General features: G+C 47.3%; 7 protein-coding genes across 8 annotated transcripts, besides 1 other annotated feature; 6 read left to right on the forward strand and 1 right to left on the reverse strand.

Moving 5' to 3' along the window:
* Window positions 1-83: 83 nt before the first annotated feature.
* Window positions 84-2,773, forward strand: TSTA_015780 (mRNA splicing protein (Prp39), putative; the record flags this gene model as incomplete). Its single annotated transcript, XM_002483682.1, has 5 exons — window positions 84-152; window positions 207-422; window positions 483-586; window positions 1,082-2,438; window positions 2,491-2,773. The coding sequence occupies 5 exons, from the start codon at window positions 84-86 to the stop codon at window positions 2,515-2,517; spliced, it is 1,773 nt and encodes a 590-aa protein (XP_002483727.1). The 3' UTR covers window positions 2,518-2,773.
* An 809-nt stretch (window positions 2,774-3,582) lies between these two features.
* Window positions 3,583-3,924, reverse strand: TSTA_015790 (uncharacterized protein; the record flags this gene model as incomplete). The annotated part of the gene is made up of 2 exons (XM_002483683.1): window positions 3,583-3,674; window positions 3,708-3,924. 2 exons carry the CDS (start codon window positions 3,922-3,924, stop codon window positions 3,583-3,585), a joined length of 309 nt encoding a protein of 102 aa, XP_002483728.1.
* Window positions 3,925-4,473: 549 nt separating this feature from the next.
* On the forward strand, window positions 4,474-7,053 carry TSTA_015800 (DEAD/DEAH box helicase, putative; the record flags this gene model as incomplete). Its single annotated transcript, XM_002483684.1, has 3 exons — window positions 4,474-4,785; window positions 4,853-6,792; window positions 6,851-7,053. The coding sequence occupies 3 exons, from the start codon at window positions 4,474-4,476 to the stop codon at window positions 7,008-7,010; spliced, it is 2,412 nt and encodes an 803-aa protein (XP_002483729.1). The 3' UTR covers window positions 7,011-7,053.
* Window positions 7,054-7,730: 677 nt separating this feature from the next.
* Window positions 7,731-7,774: a microsatellite.
* Window positions 7,775-7,865: 91 nt separating this feature from the next.
* TSTA_015810 (cytochrome c peroxidase Ccp1, putative) lies at window positions 7,866-9,314 on the forward strand (the record flags this gene model as incomplete). Its single annotated transcript, XM_002483685.1, has 3 exons — window positions 7,866-8,210; window positions 8,265-8,421; window positions 8,477-9,314. 3 exons carry the CDS (start codon window positions 7,866-7,868, stop codon window positions 9,055-9,057), a joined length of 1,083 nt encoding a protein of 360 aa, XP_002483730.1. The 3' UTR covers window positions 9,058-9,314.
* Window positions 9,315-9,455: 141 nt separating this feature from the next.
* TSTA_015820 (DnaJ domain protein) lies at window positions 9,456-10,380 on the forward strand (the record flags this gene model as incomplete). The annotated part of the gene is made up of 2 exons (XM_002483686.1): window positions 9,456-10,070; window positions 10,171-10,380. The coding sequence occupies 2 exons, from the start codon at window positions 9,456-9,458 to the stop codon at window positions 10,378-10,380; spliced, it is 825 nt and encodes a 274-aa protein (XP_002483731.1).
* A 275-nt stretch (window positions 10,381-10,655) lies between these two features.
* Window positions 10,656-11,840, forward strand: TSTA_015830 (uncharacterized protein). Of its 2 annotated transcripts, XM_002483687.1 has the most exons (3): window positions 10,656-11,048; window positions 11,118-11,216; window positions 11,302-11,840. In XM_002483687.1, the coding sequence occupies exon 3, from the start codon at window positions 11,315-11,317 to the stop codon at window positions 11,747-11,749; it is 435 nt and encodes a 144-aa protein (XP_002483732.1). In that variant the 5' UTR covers window positions 10,656-11,048; window positions 11,118-11,216; window positions 11,302-11,314; the 3' UTR covers window positions 11,750-11,840. The 2 variants fall into 2 exon arrangements, with proteins under 2 accessions (XP_002483732.1, XP_002483733.1); XM_002483688.1 differs by having other exon boundaries at window positions 11,118-11,840.
* A 185-nt stretch (window positions 11,841-12,025) lies between these two features.
* On the forward strand, window positions 12,026-13,338 carry TSTA_015840 (thioredoxin, putative; the record flags this gene model as incomplete). Its single annotated transcript, XM_002483689.1, has 3 exons — window positions 12,026-12,101; window positions 12,218-12,365; window positions 12,420-13,338. The coding sequence occupies 3 exons, from the start codon at window positions 12,026-12,028 to the stop codon at window positions 13,201-13,203; spliced, it is 1,008 nt and encodes a 335-aa protein (XP_002483734.1). The 3' UTR covers window positions 13,204-13,338.
* Between the last annotated feature and the right edge of the window lie 3,052 nt (window positions 13,339-16,390).

The following is a 16,390-nucleotide window of genomic DNA, read 5'->3' on the forward strand; positions in this document are numbered from 1 at the left end:
GTGTCCTCTTTATTTTGTGGCAAGCAAACTACAGCTATTAATTCATTAGCCGCTCCATTGTTCTCGCCTGAGAGTCCGCGATCATGGCCGACTACTCTTTTGGCGGCTCAGAAGAAGAGAATGCCGAGCTGAGGAAACTCGAGGCTGAGCTGGTAAGCATCTCCGCAGAATCATCATGAAACATTCGCTCATTAGCATGTCTACAGGTCGAAGATCCAGATAACTTCGAAACATGGGAAAAGCTCGTGCGCGGTGCAGAAGGTCTCGAGGGCGGCATTAATCGCAACTCCAATCCACAAGCAATCACCACTGTTCGGAATGCGTACGATCGATTCCTCGCCAAGTTCCCTTTGTTGTTTGGATATTGGAAGAAATATGCCGACCTTGAATTTTCAATTGCTGGGACAGAAGCTGCGGAAATGGTAAATTCGAACTTCGTCCCCAAGAAGCAGAGAGATGCTAATTACATGTTTACATATTAGGTGTACGAACGCGGCGTCGCAAGCATTCCGACTTCAGTCGACCTCTGGGCAAACTATTGCGCCTTCAAAGTCGAAACGAACCATGACTCTGATGTCATTCGAGAGTAAGTATAATAGATTGGAATTGCTTCCCTTCCCCTTGACACATTACCAACGCAGCACGGTTGTCTTTCGTCGAAGACTCGGGTTCTCCCACATCACACCTGCGATTATTTTTTTGAAGTGAAGAAGAAAGAAAAAAATTGGATTGGTTCTTGATGAGATATATGGGTGAGATCGTTCGCCTGCAACCAGGTCACTGAGGTTATCTTCTCACCCATGAATTTTATTCAGGCAACTCTCTTTTACCCCATAAGGAGCATTCTCAATCAAACCAGAGTATCCAACCACAGTTTTGAAAACCATATCACCTGCTTCCCTGTTATACTCTCGAGGCTTCGTTCATACCTTGAACGATGGAGATATGAATATGTTCTTTTGCTCCGTGCATCATCGTATTCGCAACTAACAAACTCTTCATGTTTGCCATCCTCATTCTCCCTTGCATATTCCTTTTGCTTCCTAACTGCATTTGAAGCTTAATACTGACGAGTTCGCAGATTGTTTGAGAGAGGCGCAAACTGTGTGGGGTTGGACTTCCTCGCCCACCCGTTCTGGGACAAGTATATCGAGTTCGAGGAACGGCTTGAGGCCTTCGATAAGATCTTTGCCATTTTAGGTCGTGTGATTCATATCCCTATGCATCAGTACGCTCGTTATTTTGAGCGGTACCGACAACTTGCGCAAGGTCGACTTCTGAACGAATTAGCACCTCCGGAGATTGTTACTCAATACCGTTCAGAAATTGAAGCTACACCTGGTCAGCCTCTTCCCGGTGCCAAATCTGAGGCTGAACTTGAAAGGGACCTTCGTCTACGCCTGGATGCCTACCATCTAGAAATTTTCACCAAGACTCAGACTGAAACAGCTAAGCGCTGGACCTACGAATCTGAAATCAAACGTCCATACTTCCATGTGACCGAGTTAGACGACAGTCAACTAGCCAACTGGAAGCGCTACCTGGATTTCGAGGAAGCAGAGGGATCATATGCTCGTATTGTCTTCTTATACGAACGATGCCTTGTTACATGCGCTCACTACGATGAGTTTTGGCTACGCTATGCCAGATGGATGTCGGCGCAGCCAGACAAGGAAGAAGAAGTGCGAAATATCTACCAGAGAGCAAGCACTATATACGTGCCAATTGCATATCCCACAGTGCGCCTGCACTATGCCTACTTTGAAGAGATGACTGAGCATGTTGATATTGCCAGAGACATCCACGAAGCAATCCTCTACACGCTTCCAAACCATGTTGAGACTATTGTCTCACTAGCAAACTTAGCTCGTCGTCACGGCAAACTCGAGGACGCTATTGATGTGTACAAGAGCCGTATAGAAACCCCTAGTTGCGATGCGGCTACCAAGGCAGCTCTTGTCGCTGAATGGGCCATCTTGATCTGGAAGATTAAGGGCTTTTCAGATGAAGCTCGACAGGTTTTCCAGAGCAACCAGCAAAACTATTTGGACAGCCGCGCATTCTGGACTCGCTACCTACTGTTTGAGCTGGAGCAACCCTCCACTCCAGAAACTGAGACTGTTCAACACGAACGTATCAAGAAGGTGGTTGACGATATCCGAAACAAGAGTACTCTCCCATCCGACGCAGTCAAAGAGCTTGTTCAAAGCTACATGGTTTATCTGCTTGAACGTGGCACCAAAGCCGCGGCCAAAGAATACATCACATTGGATCGTGAGGTCCATGGACCTGCTTCGGTCTCTTCCACAAACAAGAATAAGGAAGCTGCTAAAGTGGCCCCTCCTGTTCCTCAACCTGTCCCTACACCAGACCCCGCGGCTGCCTATGCTTATTATCAACAACAGCCACAAGCACAAATACCAGTGCCTAACGGAGGGGTAAGTTCAATGCCTCTCGAATGTCTGGAATACTTCAACTAACAGCATACAGATTCCCACTCAACCAGCTCATTACTAATGATTAATATCTCCCACCCCATTTGATCAGATCGTATGATCTGTCACCCCCTTTTTTTCTACTGTAGAATATCGCCCTCTGATTGATACTTTGGGATTTACTCGCAATAGTAGTCAATAACCATGGGAAGTATCGTGTTTTGTTGTTTGTTTTTTATAACCTAATGGCGTATTAATCGGTTTCACGGGCATGGCTCGTCCTACAAGGATTGGACTACGAAGCTTATATGCATAAATAAAATTCATTTGAATGATTCTTTTTTACCACCTAGGTAGCTGGCGCTGTCTAAGGTCCTCATGGTCGACCGTAAATAGACTTGTTTCATCAAGTTAAGTAACTATGTTGATATCAACCCTCGACCTCACCACTTTAGCTAGAGCACATGACATCTTTCTAGAGCCTCATCAAAAGATAATGTGCGACTACTGTCTGCGGCTGCAAATATAAACACAGCGGGGATATACTGATCCTCACTCTCGTCACCTATTTTTTGACGAGCCGAGAAAGCCGATGCATCATGCGGGACCTCAAGACCTGGTGCAATGTATTTGAGACGAGGGGTCTGAATTATAGTTAAAAATGAGCGAATAAGCAATGATTTGGAACAGATGCTGCATCTAACTCTGCACCAGTGAATAGGGGTTTGTTGTCTCGGTGGTCTGAAGAGAGCGACTCTGGAGGCATTTTGGCCTCAATCGAAGCCGAAAGTCGATCCATAGCTGCAACAGCAGTACCAACCTGGACAGGGTTATAGGATTTTCATCTTCGAAACCCATTTTGGGGGTGTGGTATCCCCTCATCGGAAGTTGGACTAGCAGTAACCTTCCCGATGCGGACCATGTGTATCCAGTTAGTGAGAATAGTCTCAAGCGGCATCCATAGGTCTTCATGGTCATCAATGGGCTCTATGCTATCCACGTTCATAATTGACAGTGGAATTGCTGCGCGATGGCCTTGCTGGTCATAAACTATGCCCATATTATGAGGGTCTAGCCCATCCCAAGTCCTACAAATAACGATAAAACGGTCGATGTCTTCGAAGTTATTATCCTCGTGTATGAAATCTTAATCAGCAACCCGCAAGTCCAGGTTAGAAACGAAGTAGCACATTCCGCCATCCTCAGAAGGAATGGTAGCATTGAGATATGCGATCACAGCTGGATGCAGGCGATTAAAAGAATATAACATACCTGTCCTCTCAACATCAAGGTACTTTGGCCTGCGTAATAATTCATCGAGCTCGTGCGGTCCTTTCTCGTGATGGGCCATCCAGCCATAAGCGGCCAGATGACTGTGTAGTCTTGCGCATCGTTCATAGTCTAATGTTCCATTATTGCGTGCCGGATTCGAAGGCGACACCAGAGCATCCTCGACGTCGAGTAAGCTTTCAACCGGAATATCGAGCATGGTGGTCGATACGAATCGTCAGTTTTCAGGTTAAAGGTTGATCTTTGACCCCGCTGACCGATTTCAAGCAGAAATAAATACGTGATAGCTTTAGGGTGAGGAGATAGGAGAATTGGGCTCGCAGCAGAGCCTTTGACTCGATTAGGAATCGGATCATGGTTGCTGCGAATAATATCGACTGGATAACGTTCTGTTTGGAGCATGGAGCATAATGTTGCTGTTGGTTTACCTACAACTAACGACAGGACAGCTAATTCAACAACAATGTTTGATCCCTCATATTAAGAATTAGGGTGGGTGGTGAGACGTAGTTAATTGTATGAACATATGTCCAGAACGTAGGAAGAAATGAGGGTTTAGGGTTAGGGCTTTTAACGCGGTGGGTCAGTGGCAAATTGGCCTTACCATAAAGAGACTAGATCAAAGTCTGGTCTGATTGGCCTTGAGTGACAGAGATACAAACTTCTAGCACGGCAACAACAGCTTCAAGCTTTTGAGCAGTTACATCGATACCTGCCTATAACGAAGGTGTAACGCATACGAGACAACATGGGCGACTTGTTCATGAATGGTACTCATGAGCCTTTGGAGCGCCCTCTTACGCCTCCGCCAGGTCCCCCAGCAGATATAGCTCCTCCGCCGCCACTATTGGATATGATGGATGCTCCTCCTCCTCCTACCGATATAGAACCTCCTCCGCCACCTGAGGAGACTCTACCACCACCTCCTCCGCCAGTTGAGGAAATTGCGCCTGTTGTGAAGAAAAAGAAAGCGGGCTGGGGCTCATCTGCTGCGGCGAAACCTCTCAGTGTTGAGGAGCTATTGCGAAAGAAGAGAGAAGCAGATGCGGCTGCTTCGAAGGTTAGTACTTTACCCTGGTAGTCCAATTATCATTGTATGGTTTACTGACATGTTAATACTTGTTCAGCCCAAGTTCCTGTCCAAAGCTGAACGTGAACGGCTTGCTCTAGAAAAACGCGCCAAAGAAGTCGAAGCTGAGCGACGAGCGAAGATCGAACAAAATCCAAGTACAAATGGCTCCGGAGTCAATGGTACAACGCCAGATGATAGAAATGGTAGCAGAGCAGAGGATTCCCGATCAGCTCCTGTTCCCACCGGTCCACGCGCTATGCGCAATACACAACCCAACAAGGACTACGACTTGGCGCCACCAGCTCCCCCGAAACGTATCGCATTTGGTAAAGACGACTCGAAGGGAGGTGGCAAACGCGTATCAGAGGCAGAGGCAGAAGCCGAGTTGGTTCGACAGCGATATATGGGTGCGAACCAGACGTCCAATTTCTCCGCGAAGAAAAAGAGGAAGCGTACTACAGAGAGGAAATTTAACTTTGAATGGAACGCCGAAGAAGATACGAGTAAGGATTATAACCCGCTATATCAGAACAGAGCGCAAGCGAATTTCTTTGGACGAGGCCGACTTGCTGGTTTCGGTGAAGATATGGCGGACGACGCTACGAGGAGATACGTTCAAGCCCTGGAAGATCGCGATCGTGAAGCAGGCTCTGTTCGGGCTCGGGAGATTCTGGAAATGGAAAGAAGACGGAAGGAAGAAAGCAGCAGGACTGCAATTGATAAACACTGGAGTGAGAAGAGATTGGATCAGATGCGCGAGCGAGACTGGCGTATTTTCAAAGAAGACTTCAATATCAGTACCAAGGGTGGCAGTGTTCCAAACCCGATGCGATCGTGGGAGGAATCTGGTCTCCCACGACGGCTGCTGGATCTTGTCAAACAAGTTGGATATACCGATCCGACACCAATTCAGAGAGCAGCTATCCCGATTGCTCTACAATCTCGAGATCTTATTGGTGTTGCTGTAACGGGTTCCGGTAAAACAGCGTCATTTCTACTTCCACTGTTCGTCTATATTTCCGAATTGCCCCGGCTTGACGAATTTGAATGGCGGAAAAACGATGGTCCATATGCTATCATCCTCGCACCCACTCGTGAGCTGGCACAACAGATTGAAATTGAAGCTAAAAAATTCTCCAAGCCTCTTAATTTCAACGTTGTCAGTATTGTTGGTGGTCATTCTTTGGAGGAACAAGCATATAGTTTACGAGATGGTGCAGAGATTATTATTGCCACTCCTGGGCGTCTAGTCGACTGTTTAGAACGACGAATGTTGGTTCTGTCACAGTGTTGTTATGTCATTATGGACGAGGCAGATCGAATGATTGATCTTGGTTTCGAAGAACCAGTCAATAAGATTCTTGATGCACTACCAGTCACAAATGAAAAACCAGATACTGAAGAAGCAGAGGATGCACAAGCAATGAGTCAACATGTTGGTGGACGAGACAGACGATACCGACAGACTATGATGTATACGGCAACTATGCCGTCGGCTGTGGAGCGAATAGCACGGAAATATCTACGAAGACCCGCTATCGTCACGATCGGTAACGTCGGTCAAGCCGTGGACACAGTTGAACAGCGCGTCGAGTTCGTTGCAGGTGAAGATAAGAGGAAGAAGCGCCTTGCCGACATCCTCATGTCAGGACAATTCCAGCCCCCTATTATTGTTTTCGTCAACATCAAGCGAAACTGTGACGCTGTTGCCAAGGATATCAAACAGATGGGCTTCTCATCTGTTACGCTACATGGTAGTAAAACCCAGGAACAGCGTGAGGCTGCATTGGCCTCGGTACGGAATGGCAGTACAGATGTACTCGTTGCTACGGACTTGGCCGGACGTGGTATCGATGTGCCTGATGTCAGTTTGGTAGTGAATTTCAACATGGCGACCAATATTGAAAGCTACACGCATCGTATTGGACGTACTGGTCGTGCTGGAAAGAGTGGTGTTGCCATCACTTTCCTGGGCAACGAAGACGCCGACGTTATGTATGTTTTTCTTCTTCGCTTGCTATATACAAGAAAGTATGCTGACTTATTTCTACAGGTACGACCTCAAGCAGATGTTGATGAAATCACCTATATCGCGAGTTCCCGAGGAACTTCGCAAGCACGAAGCGGCACAATCCAAACCGACCCGTGGCGGAGGATTCTCCAAACAAAAAGCAGACGAAGGAGGATTTGGTGGCAAGGGTGGTGGATGGTAGTAGACATGTATTATATCAATAATATCGCACAATTTATGAGTCCAAGAACGATATCGCGTCTTTGAGCCTCAAAAAGAGGTGACTGTAGTTCGATAACGGAAAATTTCCGAGTTCCGATAAGGCATCCAGGCATCCAGGCAGGCATCATCGAATCGTCAGCTTGGCACGGCACTCAATGATTCATGATAACTTAGATGATAAACCAATTTGTAAGCTCTTGATGTAGACAGTCTGAAGTGATTGAATAGCATTTGAGTAATGAATCATTCGAGGGAACAATCGATATCTGGTAACCAGTGTGAGCGAACAGTCTTCTAATTGTCCGTTCCTCGGTGCATCTGATTAAATCGCTTGTTGCCGATTGGCTGCGGGAGACTCCGGCGCGGGCGGGGTTGTGATTGGCTGTTGAACGTCTTCTGTCTCGTATGGAAGATTCTGAAGAAACACAGAAGAATTACAATAATGCTAGACTCGCCCAGCCAGAGATCCTATATAAATTATACTACGCACGTAGTAAGTGCGGCGTAATTAGTTGTGCTACTCTAAACAAGCAGAGACAGTAGTCCGATAAGACCCGGTGGGGAACGCGGAGAACGGCTGACTGACAGTGCTGACAGAGACTCCGCGGTCCAGAAGCTCTCGAATCGCCCCAATCAGAGGCCTCCAATTGGTCATTTACTCCCCTACTGCCTGAGGCTTCTATTTCTTTCTTCTCCCGAGCTTCTTCCTTCTTCTTCTTCTTCTTCTTCTTCTTCTCCTTCTTCACACTCCTTGCCACTTGTTGATTTATATATCCCTCTCATTTAGTTTCTTCTCTAAATCGCGTCAGTATACGAAGTGCGATAACCCTTCGCAATGGCCTCAGCTGCTAGGACCTTCACCCGGGCCATCGCCCGCTCTAACCTCCGCCCCGTTGCTCGCAGTACTCGTTTCGCCGTTCCCGCGCAGACCCTACGCTCTGCTGGCCGCCGTGGCTATGCTTCCGAAGCCGAGGCTGGCAAGTCCAACAGCGCTCTGTACTGGGGACTCGGTCTCGCTGTTGCCGGTGGTGCTGGATACTACTTGTACAACAGCGGCGATGTGAAAGCCAAGGTTTCCGGGCCTTTTGTACCTACCAAGGAAGACTACCAGAAGGTCTATGATGAGATTGCTCGCCTTTTGGTGGAGAAGGATGACTACGATGATGGCAGCTATGGACCTGTAAGTTGTCGCATCTTAATCGGTTTGAACGTGCACTGACTGTTCCATTCCTAGGTCCTCGTCCGATTGGCATGGCACGCTAGCGGTACCTACGACAAGGAGACTGGTACTGGTGGCAGCAACGGAGCCACCATGCGATTCGCTCCTGAGTCTGACCACGGCGCCAATGCGGGTCTGAAAATTGCTCGTGACTTCCTCGAGCCTGTTCATGGTGAGTTGGTTACGCGCACAATGTCATTGGAGGTCGTTGCTAACCTGCGTTATAGAAAAATTCCCCTGGATCAGCTACGGTGATCTCTGGACTCTTGCTGGTGTCTGCGCCATTCAAGAGATGCAGGGGCCTGTTATTCCCTGGAGACCGGGCCGACAGGACCGTGATGTAGCCGCCTGCACACCCGACGGTCGTCTTCCCGATGCTTCCAAGGACCAGAACCACATTCGCGCCATCTTCGGCCGCATGGGCTTCGATGACCGTGAAATGGTTGCTCTTTCTGGAGCCCACTCCCTTGGCCGTGCCCATACCGACCGCTCCGGCTATGACGGGCCATGGGACTTCAGCCCTACTGTTTTCACCAACGAGTTCTTCCGCCTCTTGGTTGAAGAGAAGTGGTCATGGAAGAAGTGGAACGGTCCCGCCCAGTACACCGACAACACCACCAAGACCTTGATGATGTTGCCCACTGACTTGGCTCTTGTCAAGGACAAGGAGTTCAAGAAACACGTCGAACGCTATGCCAAGGATAGCGAGGTCTTTTTCAAGGAGTTCTCTGATGCCTTTGTTAAGCTTTTGGAACTCGGCGTTCCCTTTAAGACTGAGGAGCGCTTCGTCTTGAAGAAGAACGAGTAAATTACTGTTTGTGACCCGACTTTCTTTTCATTTTCTTTACGTATGCTTTCTACCGAATTGATTTGTCTAGATATCCCATGTAACTTTTTACAGTTCGGTTGAGAGCGTTTTCTCGATACACATACATACACATACAGACACATATACAGTTCATCTAGAATCAGAGACTAGATTGCGGCTGCTTGTCCGACGGTTTCGCTGTCAGAAATTTATTTTCGTTTCATGTGAGACAATGTTTGAATAAGACTCTTTTTGAACAACAGCTCTTCTAGATCCATTCATTTCAAGTAATTGTATTATTGTAGGGGCTACTTTTCCAAGCTGTATTGGCGCGTGATAAGATAACCAGGTGGTGGATCCACAATCTGCTTCCCCGCAGACATAAATTATTTTTCAAGATGCAACCACGACGACAAGCTCCCGACGATTATGGCACAGAATATCTAGATGACTACAGCTATAGCTCAAACTACATCTTTCTCTCGCTCATCTTATTCGGCAATATCAATATGCCATCTCCGCCACCGGCGACCGCTAACAAAGACTACTACGAAATTCTCAATATTCCCTCCAGCGATCCTTCAGCAGGGAAATTACCAGTTATCTCGAAACAACAACTCAAAATCGCATACCACAAGGCACTTCTGAAATATCATCCTGATAAATCTTCTCCTTCACCTTTCCCCGCTCCCACCGGAGGGAGTAATACCTACACAATCGACGAGATTACAAATGCTTACAAAGTCCTCTCCGATCCGAGTCTACGAGCTGAATATGACCGTGATCTGATCTTACAACGGAGAAACGACACCTTTAATAAGAAATCTAACGGCGGAGAAAATGTCTCATTCCACACGGGCCTTGAAGTCGTTGATCTGGAGGATATGGATGAACAGTTTGACGAAGGAGAGGGTACATTATCCTGGTATCGGGGCTGTCGATGCGGAGATGAGAAAGGCTTTATTGTTACGGAAGATGAGCTGGAGGCTGAGGCGCAACATGGTGAGATTTTGGTGGGGTGTCGGGGGTGTAGTTTGTGGATTAAGGTGTTGTTTGCTGTTGAGGAGGGGTGATGATCTATCAAGGCAAAGAACAAGAGGAGAATGAGAATAGTTCTCGCTTTTGGGGAGTTTGATTAGGGATATATTTCCGGCCATGCGGCAAGAAGCCTGCAGCTTCGATGAGACTTTTGTCCAGCGCGGCTCACGTCTCACTGAGAATGCTCTATGCGAGGATGTCGAATTGGCAATCTCCGAACGACCATTCTACCTCAGAACATATTTGAACGAATGCGATTTGGGTCGCTTGTGGCGACAAATATAGTCCACCAATTCACGATACTGTCTCACTCAGAGAGGAAGCATATATGTGGGTGCCATCTGGGAAGGCATTTTTAGCGACCTGATCTTGGGCTCAACATATGTCATAATCCCTGGAGCGGGGACCCTGGTACGACTTGGACTTTAGAGTATGTACCACCCTAAAATCTTAGGAGAGATCAGGCTTTGCAATAAAGCCACAGCATTAGACCGCGGAGGAGGTAATCGGTGTCACTTCCAGTTATTTTACGGCCTTTCCCTGCCTTATAAGCTCGACAAGCGATCAACCCATCCCATCGACAGTAACAACTTCGAAGACAAAAGGTGATGAGCAGAGAACCTGAAGAGCTTGAAACTATTTCAATCTTGATTAGCTCGCAACCTTGCAAAGTTTGATGCCATCATCATTACATTCATCCTAGCTGGGCTCTGTGTTTCAGCCTTGTGGCTGGGGACAGTTCTACCACATCTACCAGTCTCGATACAACAACTTCATCGAAACCCAATTCCTTCACGGTCGTTCAACCTCAACAATGAATGCTACTTACGGGTTGGACGGTATAGTCACATTCAAATGGAATGTAACGCGCTATGACCCAACTGTATACCTCTGTCTTACAACTTCAGGATCCTCTAGAGGTGATATTTCTTCTTGGTTCCCTCAATCGTCGGGTAGGATCAAATCAAACCCGGCAGCTAGAATGCGGAAATTCTATGTATACTAATGATAAGGACGTCTAGTATCTACCACAGACGGAACTATGGCATATGAAGTGCCTTCACTTGGACGAGCTTTGATTAAGGAGAAGTATACAGCTTGGCCCACTGCGTGTAGCTTTGGTATGTTATTCGTCGGCACCCATTCACGAGTTTTTATTCCGATTGCGAGGACGTTCTTCTATGTGCAGCTAACACCTACGAGTAGTCGATCGACCAGCATGATTAGTCCGCCTCCAACAACGATCACTCATATAGTGACCAGTATAACGCCAACCGAGGCTCCAGTGCAGCCAACATCGACGCAGTCATCCTCAATGAATGAAGACGATCATCATCTATCCCAAGGCGCCAAAGCAGGTATCTTCATTGGCTCCATAACAGGTGTACTCATCATCGTAGGGCTGACACAGTGGCGGAAAACCGTAGTACTGCGCAGAATTTCCGCGTCAGAGGGACTGTTATCAGGGTTCCAGGAGTTGATTGCCCCGGTCAAAGCAGATTTTCGAAGAAAGTCTCATGCAAATGAACCGACCGGCTCGGGTATTGAGAAGAGTGACAAGGTAGCGCATGAATTGAATACGCCTCATCCGGTATTTGAGCTGGAATCTCAGCAGCAATACAGTGATGGTCCACACGAGTTGCCTGGGAAGTAGTCAATACACTGACGAGTTCGTGTGGCATGTTTATCATCATCACCAGAGCGATATAAGAGAATGAAATTCTATATAACTGTAGTCTAAAGATGAAAGAGAAGGTTGAAAAGTACATAACTATACTATATCTAACTTAACTAAACCCAATTAGTCATGGCTGTTAAGCTATGTCATCACTTGATAGGCTAGCGAGCTCCCCCCATCCTTATAAATCATCCATCTTCTTCATTCCACCTCAACCTCCAACAGCAACATTTTGATCATACAATCATCAAAATGTCGCTCGTCCACATATCGTCAAAAGAGCAGTTTAGCTCGTTGTTGACGAGCTCGACTATTGTCGTGACTGACTGTAAGTTTTCTCTCATATCTGTCAACATTGCCCCTCCAACCATCGACCTATCCCACCCCGTCGTCTGCTGTCATCCTGACTTCCTTTCTGATGATGATCGTCTAATTTTGTTATAGTTTACGCAGATTGGTGTGGACCATGTAAAGCCATCGCACCCATGTACGAGCAGTTGGCCAACCAATTATCGCGACCGAATCAGATTACATTCACCAAAGTCAATGTCGATCAACAGCAGGATATTGCAAAAGCATACGGCGTTACTGCGTACGATATCCCTTTTACTCATCCCCGATGACGCTCTCTAACGAAGATTTATAGTATGCCCACATTCGTAATGTTCAAACGCGGCCGCGTCGTAACAACCATCCGCGGTGCCGATCCCAACAAACTCTCAGAAGCAATCCGCAAACTCGCCACGGAAGCCAACAACATGGAATCATCAACAGGCGGCGAGTCCAGCGATGCAGCAGGAAGCTCAGGCTCGTCATGGACAGGCGCTTCTCTCCCCCGCGGCTACGCTGATGTCACGGACACGGTAACCATCAAGGATCTCGACATGGCGAACCGGGACAGCGAAAAGGGTAGCGCAAAAGTCATATTCGATAAATCGAAACCGTCCGCTTTGGATAATAACAAAGGAAAGGACAAAGAACCGGATTGGGTTGAGAGCGATACCGATGAACAACTCATGTTGTACATTCCGTTCAACTCGACGTTGAAAGTACATTCGTTACAGATTACGTCTCTGCCACCCAAGGACAGTGAAGGAGAAGATGATGATGATGAGGTACCAATGAGACCCAAAACACTACGATTGTACACCAATAGATCGACGATCCTCGGCTTTGAGGAGGCAGAAGACATTGATCCCGTGCAGAGCGTAACCATTGAACCAGAACAGTGGGATGACAAGACCGGCACGGCTAAAGTGGAATTACGATTCGTCAAATTCCAAAAGGTGAATTCAATGGTTATTTTCTTTGTGGATGGCGATGGAGATGGAGAGAAGATTCGTGTTGATCGGATACGGATTATTGGAGAGGCAGGGCAGGCAAGAGAAATGGGTAAATTGGAGAAGATTGGTGATGAGGCTGGTGAATAAATCCCTCTTATGACTTAAGACAAGAACTATCAAAATACACATTTTTTATTCAACAAAACTCCCATCGAAACCTATCCAATCACACCGGAGGTGTAATTGTAGAGAAGTATGTCCGATCCCAAACCAAATGGTCACAGAGCGCAATAAGAAAAATTAGACTCATAACCAGTAAAGTAAGAATCAGTGAGCAATTATTATTTGATCTGTGACGCAACTGACACCTTGGAAATAATAACAGAATCGAGAATCTGTCAAGGCAACACGGGTAATGTTAATTTGAGAGTTGCGTCGCCGCACGAAGAAAGAAAAGAAGAAGAAAAAAATTTGGAAAAATTTTTGGTGTATGGGTTTTTATATGGGGTGAATGGGACTAGGACGGATATGGTTAGCGTGGTGTTCTGCTGGGATTAACCGCTTTTGATTGTTTTGTTTCCTTTTGCGAGTTTGTTGATTCTGACTAGATACTCTGCTATATGGATATTTGACTTTTTAAAGACTACAATATTCTAGTCGTGTGGAATATGAAGACTACACACAAGGATGACGGTTGTGATGTATTGAACTATCAAGCGAATATGATGAACATGACGTTGGAATAACCAACTAGACCAGAAAGCTGCGCGCATACTAGAGGATCTCGAATGGTAGTAAACAACAGCCAATGGTGATCCTTTGAGTGATGTCGAGGTCCAGGGGTCCTTACGCCTCATGTCGGCGTGAGGTGCTTTTCCAGGCCCGCGATGGCTTCTAGCAGCATGTTGCTTTGCTCCTTACACAGCGACGAGGATCGTAGGACGAGTTTTGGTTTCTCATGAAGGGAGAGGTCACTCGTCAACTGATGGGTTTGCTGGCGCAGGCTATTGTCGCGACAAGCGGCATCCAGACCAACTGGTTTTTTCTCATGTCCAGTGACATTCTCCTCATCACGGGCCGTTCAGAAACAGATGAAATGAATCCACGCTGCGACTGTCAGGAACACATGGTGAGCCATGATGATGCCCACCCACAAGTGCAATGGTAGCACCGTTACCTAATTCGGAGTCGGAATATGGATGCGACACAGGCTGATAGTAACAGTAGGTTCATGCTTGGCCGTAGTGGTATCGCAGATGTCTCCAACAGGCTCGTAGGAACAGATCATCGCCCAGTCAAAGACACGAGTCGCGTCCACGTCGTCCGGCTGCCTAGAATCGAGGAGTGAATTTCCATGGCAAGGTCCGCATCGCCCAGAGACACGGACCGGCAGATGATGAAGCACCCTCCGAAACTTTATAGCCCGTGCATCTTCCATGTACGGGGCCGCAATATGGCATTGCTCGAAAGCGCCAATGGTTCGGGAAGTTGTCTGAGCGACGCAGCCTGCGATACAGCATGAGAATCCGTTCTAGTCTTCGAAGTGGCGGTAACATACATCGCAAACATGACATGTATGCCGTCACTTTCACAAACGCGAGTCGGCGTGACGGCTGAGCAGGATGCTATTATTCAGAAGCACGTTCGATTTGATACTCCCGAAGCAACAGAGCCGGAGGAACGTTGTTCCGGAATAGGGTTACGGGAAGAGGGTAAAGCTTGGTCACGTGGTCACGCGACCACATATCAAGCCCCTGAGATAGCTTCATGTTGGTAGCTTCTTCTTTCTCGCTCCATGCTTAGTTTTCTTGTTCATAGCTTCCAATATGATATTGCTTGGGCCTTCACAGTCGGTCTTCCGGCGCTCTCCATAATTGTAACAGAACTGGGCACCGCAGCGACAGCTGTTGTAACCTTTTTGATAAGCAAAAATCTTGCAAATAACATGAAAGGAAAGATACTAACGTCACATGGTTGCAGCCATAATTCAGCTTCGCCGTTCGTCAACATGAACAACAGCGTTGCCAACCATTCTCCCGCGCAGCAGCGATGAGCTCTGTGTCTTTTCTGATCCAGAAGCGTCTTGGGTCGGCGCTTTTGTGTTCTCGTCTTTGCTAAGAGCAGAAGCCGGTGTTGTTGTTTTGGCATTGAATGCACTTGCTGGCCTGGCCACAGACTACCCGAACAATCCAAGGAGGAAGCATAATTGGACTTGGGTCCTGAACTGGGCTCGATCCATGTCTGGTGTGTGCGTTTCGTTGAAACGCTCCATGGCTTCGCGGTAATCCAGAAGAAAAACTAGAATTTAGCCATGGATGATGATGATGATGACACTCGATCTGGATCGAGCAGAAGCAAAAGTAATGGAGCATGTATATAAGGAAAGAAGTTTATGATGGAGAAAGGACAGGAAACGGGAGAGCTCGACAGGGTCGCTCGCACCTGCTTACAAAGAACTACACAAAGACATGATGCTATATTACCCAATCCAGCACCGCCCGGCTTACGCCCGGGGCGCACTGCCGGTGCCATGAGCAACCTGAGAGTTCAGGCACACAGAACAGCAGAATGGCAGAAAGGCAGAAATACTAACTAACCTCTAATGGACAGTCAACCGACCACTCAGAGTGAGCGAGTACCTGCATACTGCCGATCGAGCTTGGCATCAAGCACACACCACAAAAGCCGGTGGAAGCAATCTGTTGATCCTGATAATCATTGCATATCTATTCTTGCTCGAAAAATTTTCGCATTTTCATGTCGCCATCAAGAGAGCAGACTTCTGGCCGGGCAGTGCTCGGTGAGCCGGTGGCGATTTGACTCCCACCAGCACTTGAAAAATGGGCAATGGGCAATGGGCAATTGGCAATGGGTAATTGGCAAAGGCAAAAGGCAAAAGGCATGGACTACAATGCGCTCTGTGCAGGCTCTCGACATGACAGCCAGACCCTGAACTCTGAGAGTCGCCTCGCGATAATTTTCTTTTTTGGTCCGGTGAGCGACATCTTCTTATGTAATACGTATCCTCTCTCGAGACCACGTGCTGCAACCCTACAAAAGTCAAAAGTGTAACCGGGACACAGTGCACGCTCAAATCCCGCAGGGGTTTTACCAGACCCTTGGCCTGGAATTCTTCAAGCGAATCCCATATCCAGGTGCTTGGAAATTTACGAGAGTTAGACTTTGGTCATGACTTGGCTATCAGAGACTTTGGTTGCTAGTTTATTGCTAGCAGTGCTAAGCACTGCTAACGAATGGCATCATGCAACCTGGTCCCATCTGAGTAAGTTTGTAGATAACATATGTGGAGAGTACTGTACAGATACAGACATGG

Source organism: Talaromyces stipitatus, genomic scaffold (assembly GCF_000003125.1).
Source record: "Talaromyces stipitatus ATCC 10500 scf_1105507295549 genomic scaffold, whole genome shotgun sequence".
NCBI classification, from domain to species: Eukaryota; Fungi; Ascomycota; class Eurotiomycetes; order Eurotiales; family Trichocomaceae; genus Talaromyces; species Talaromyces stipitatus.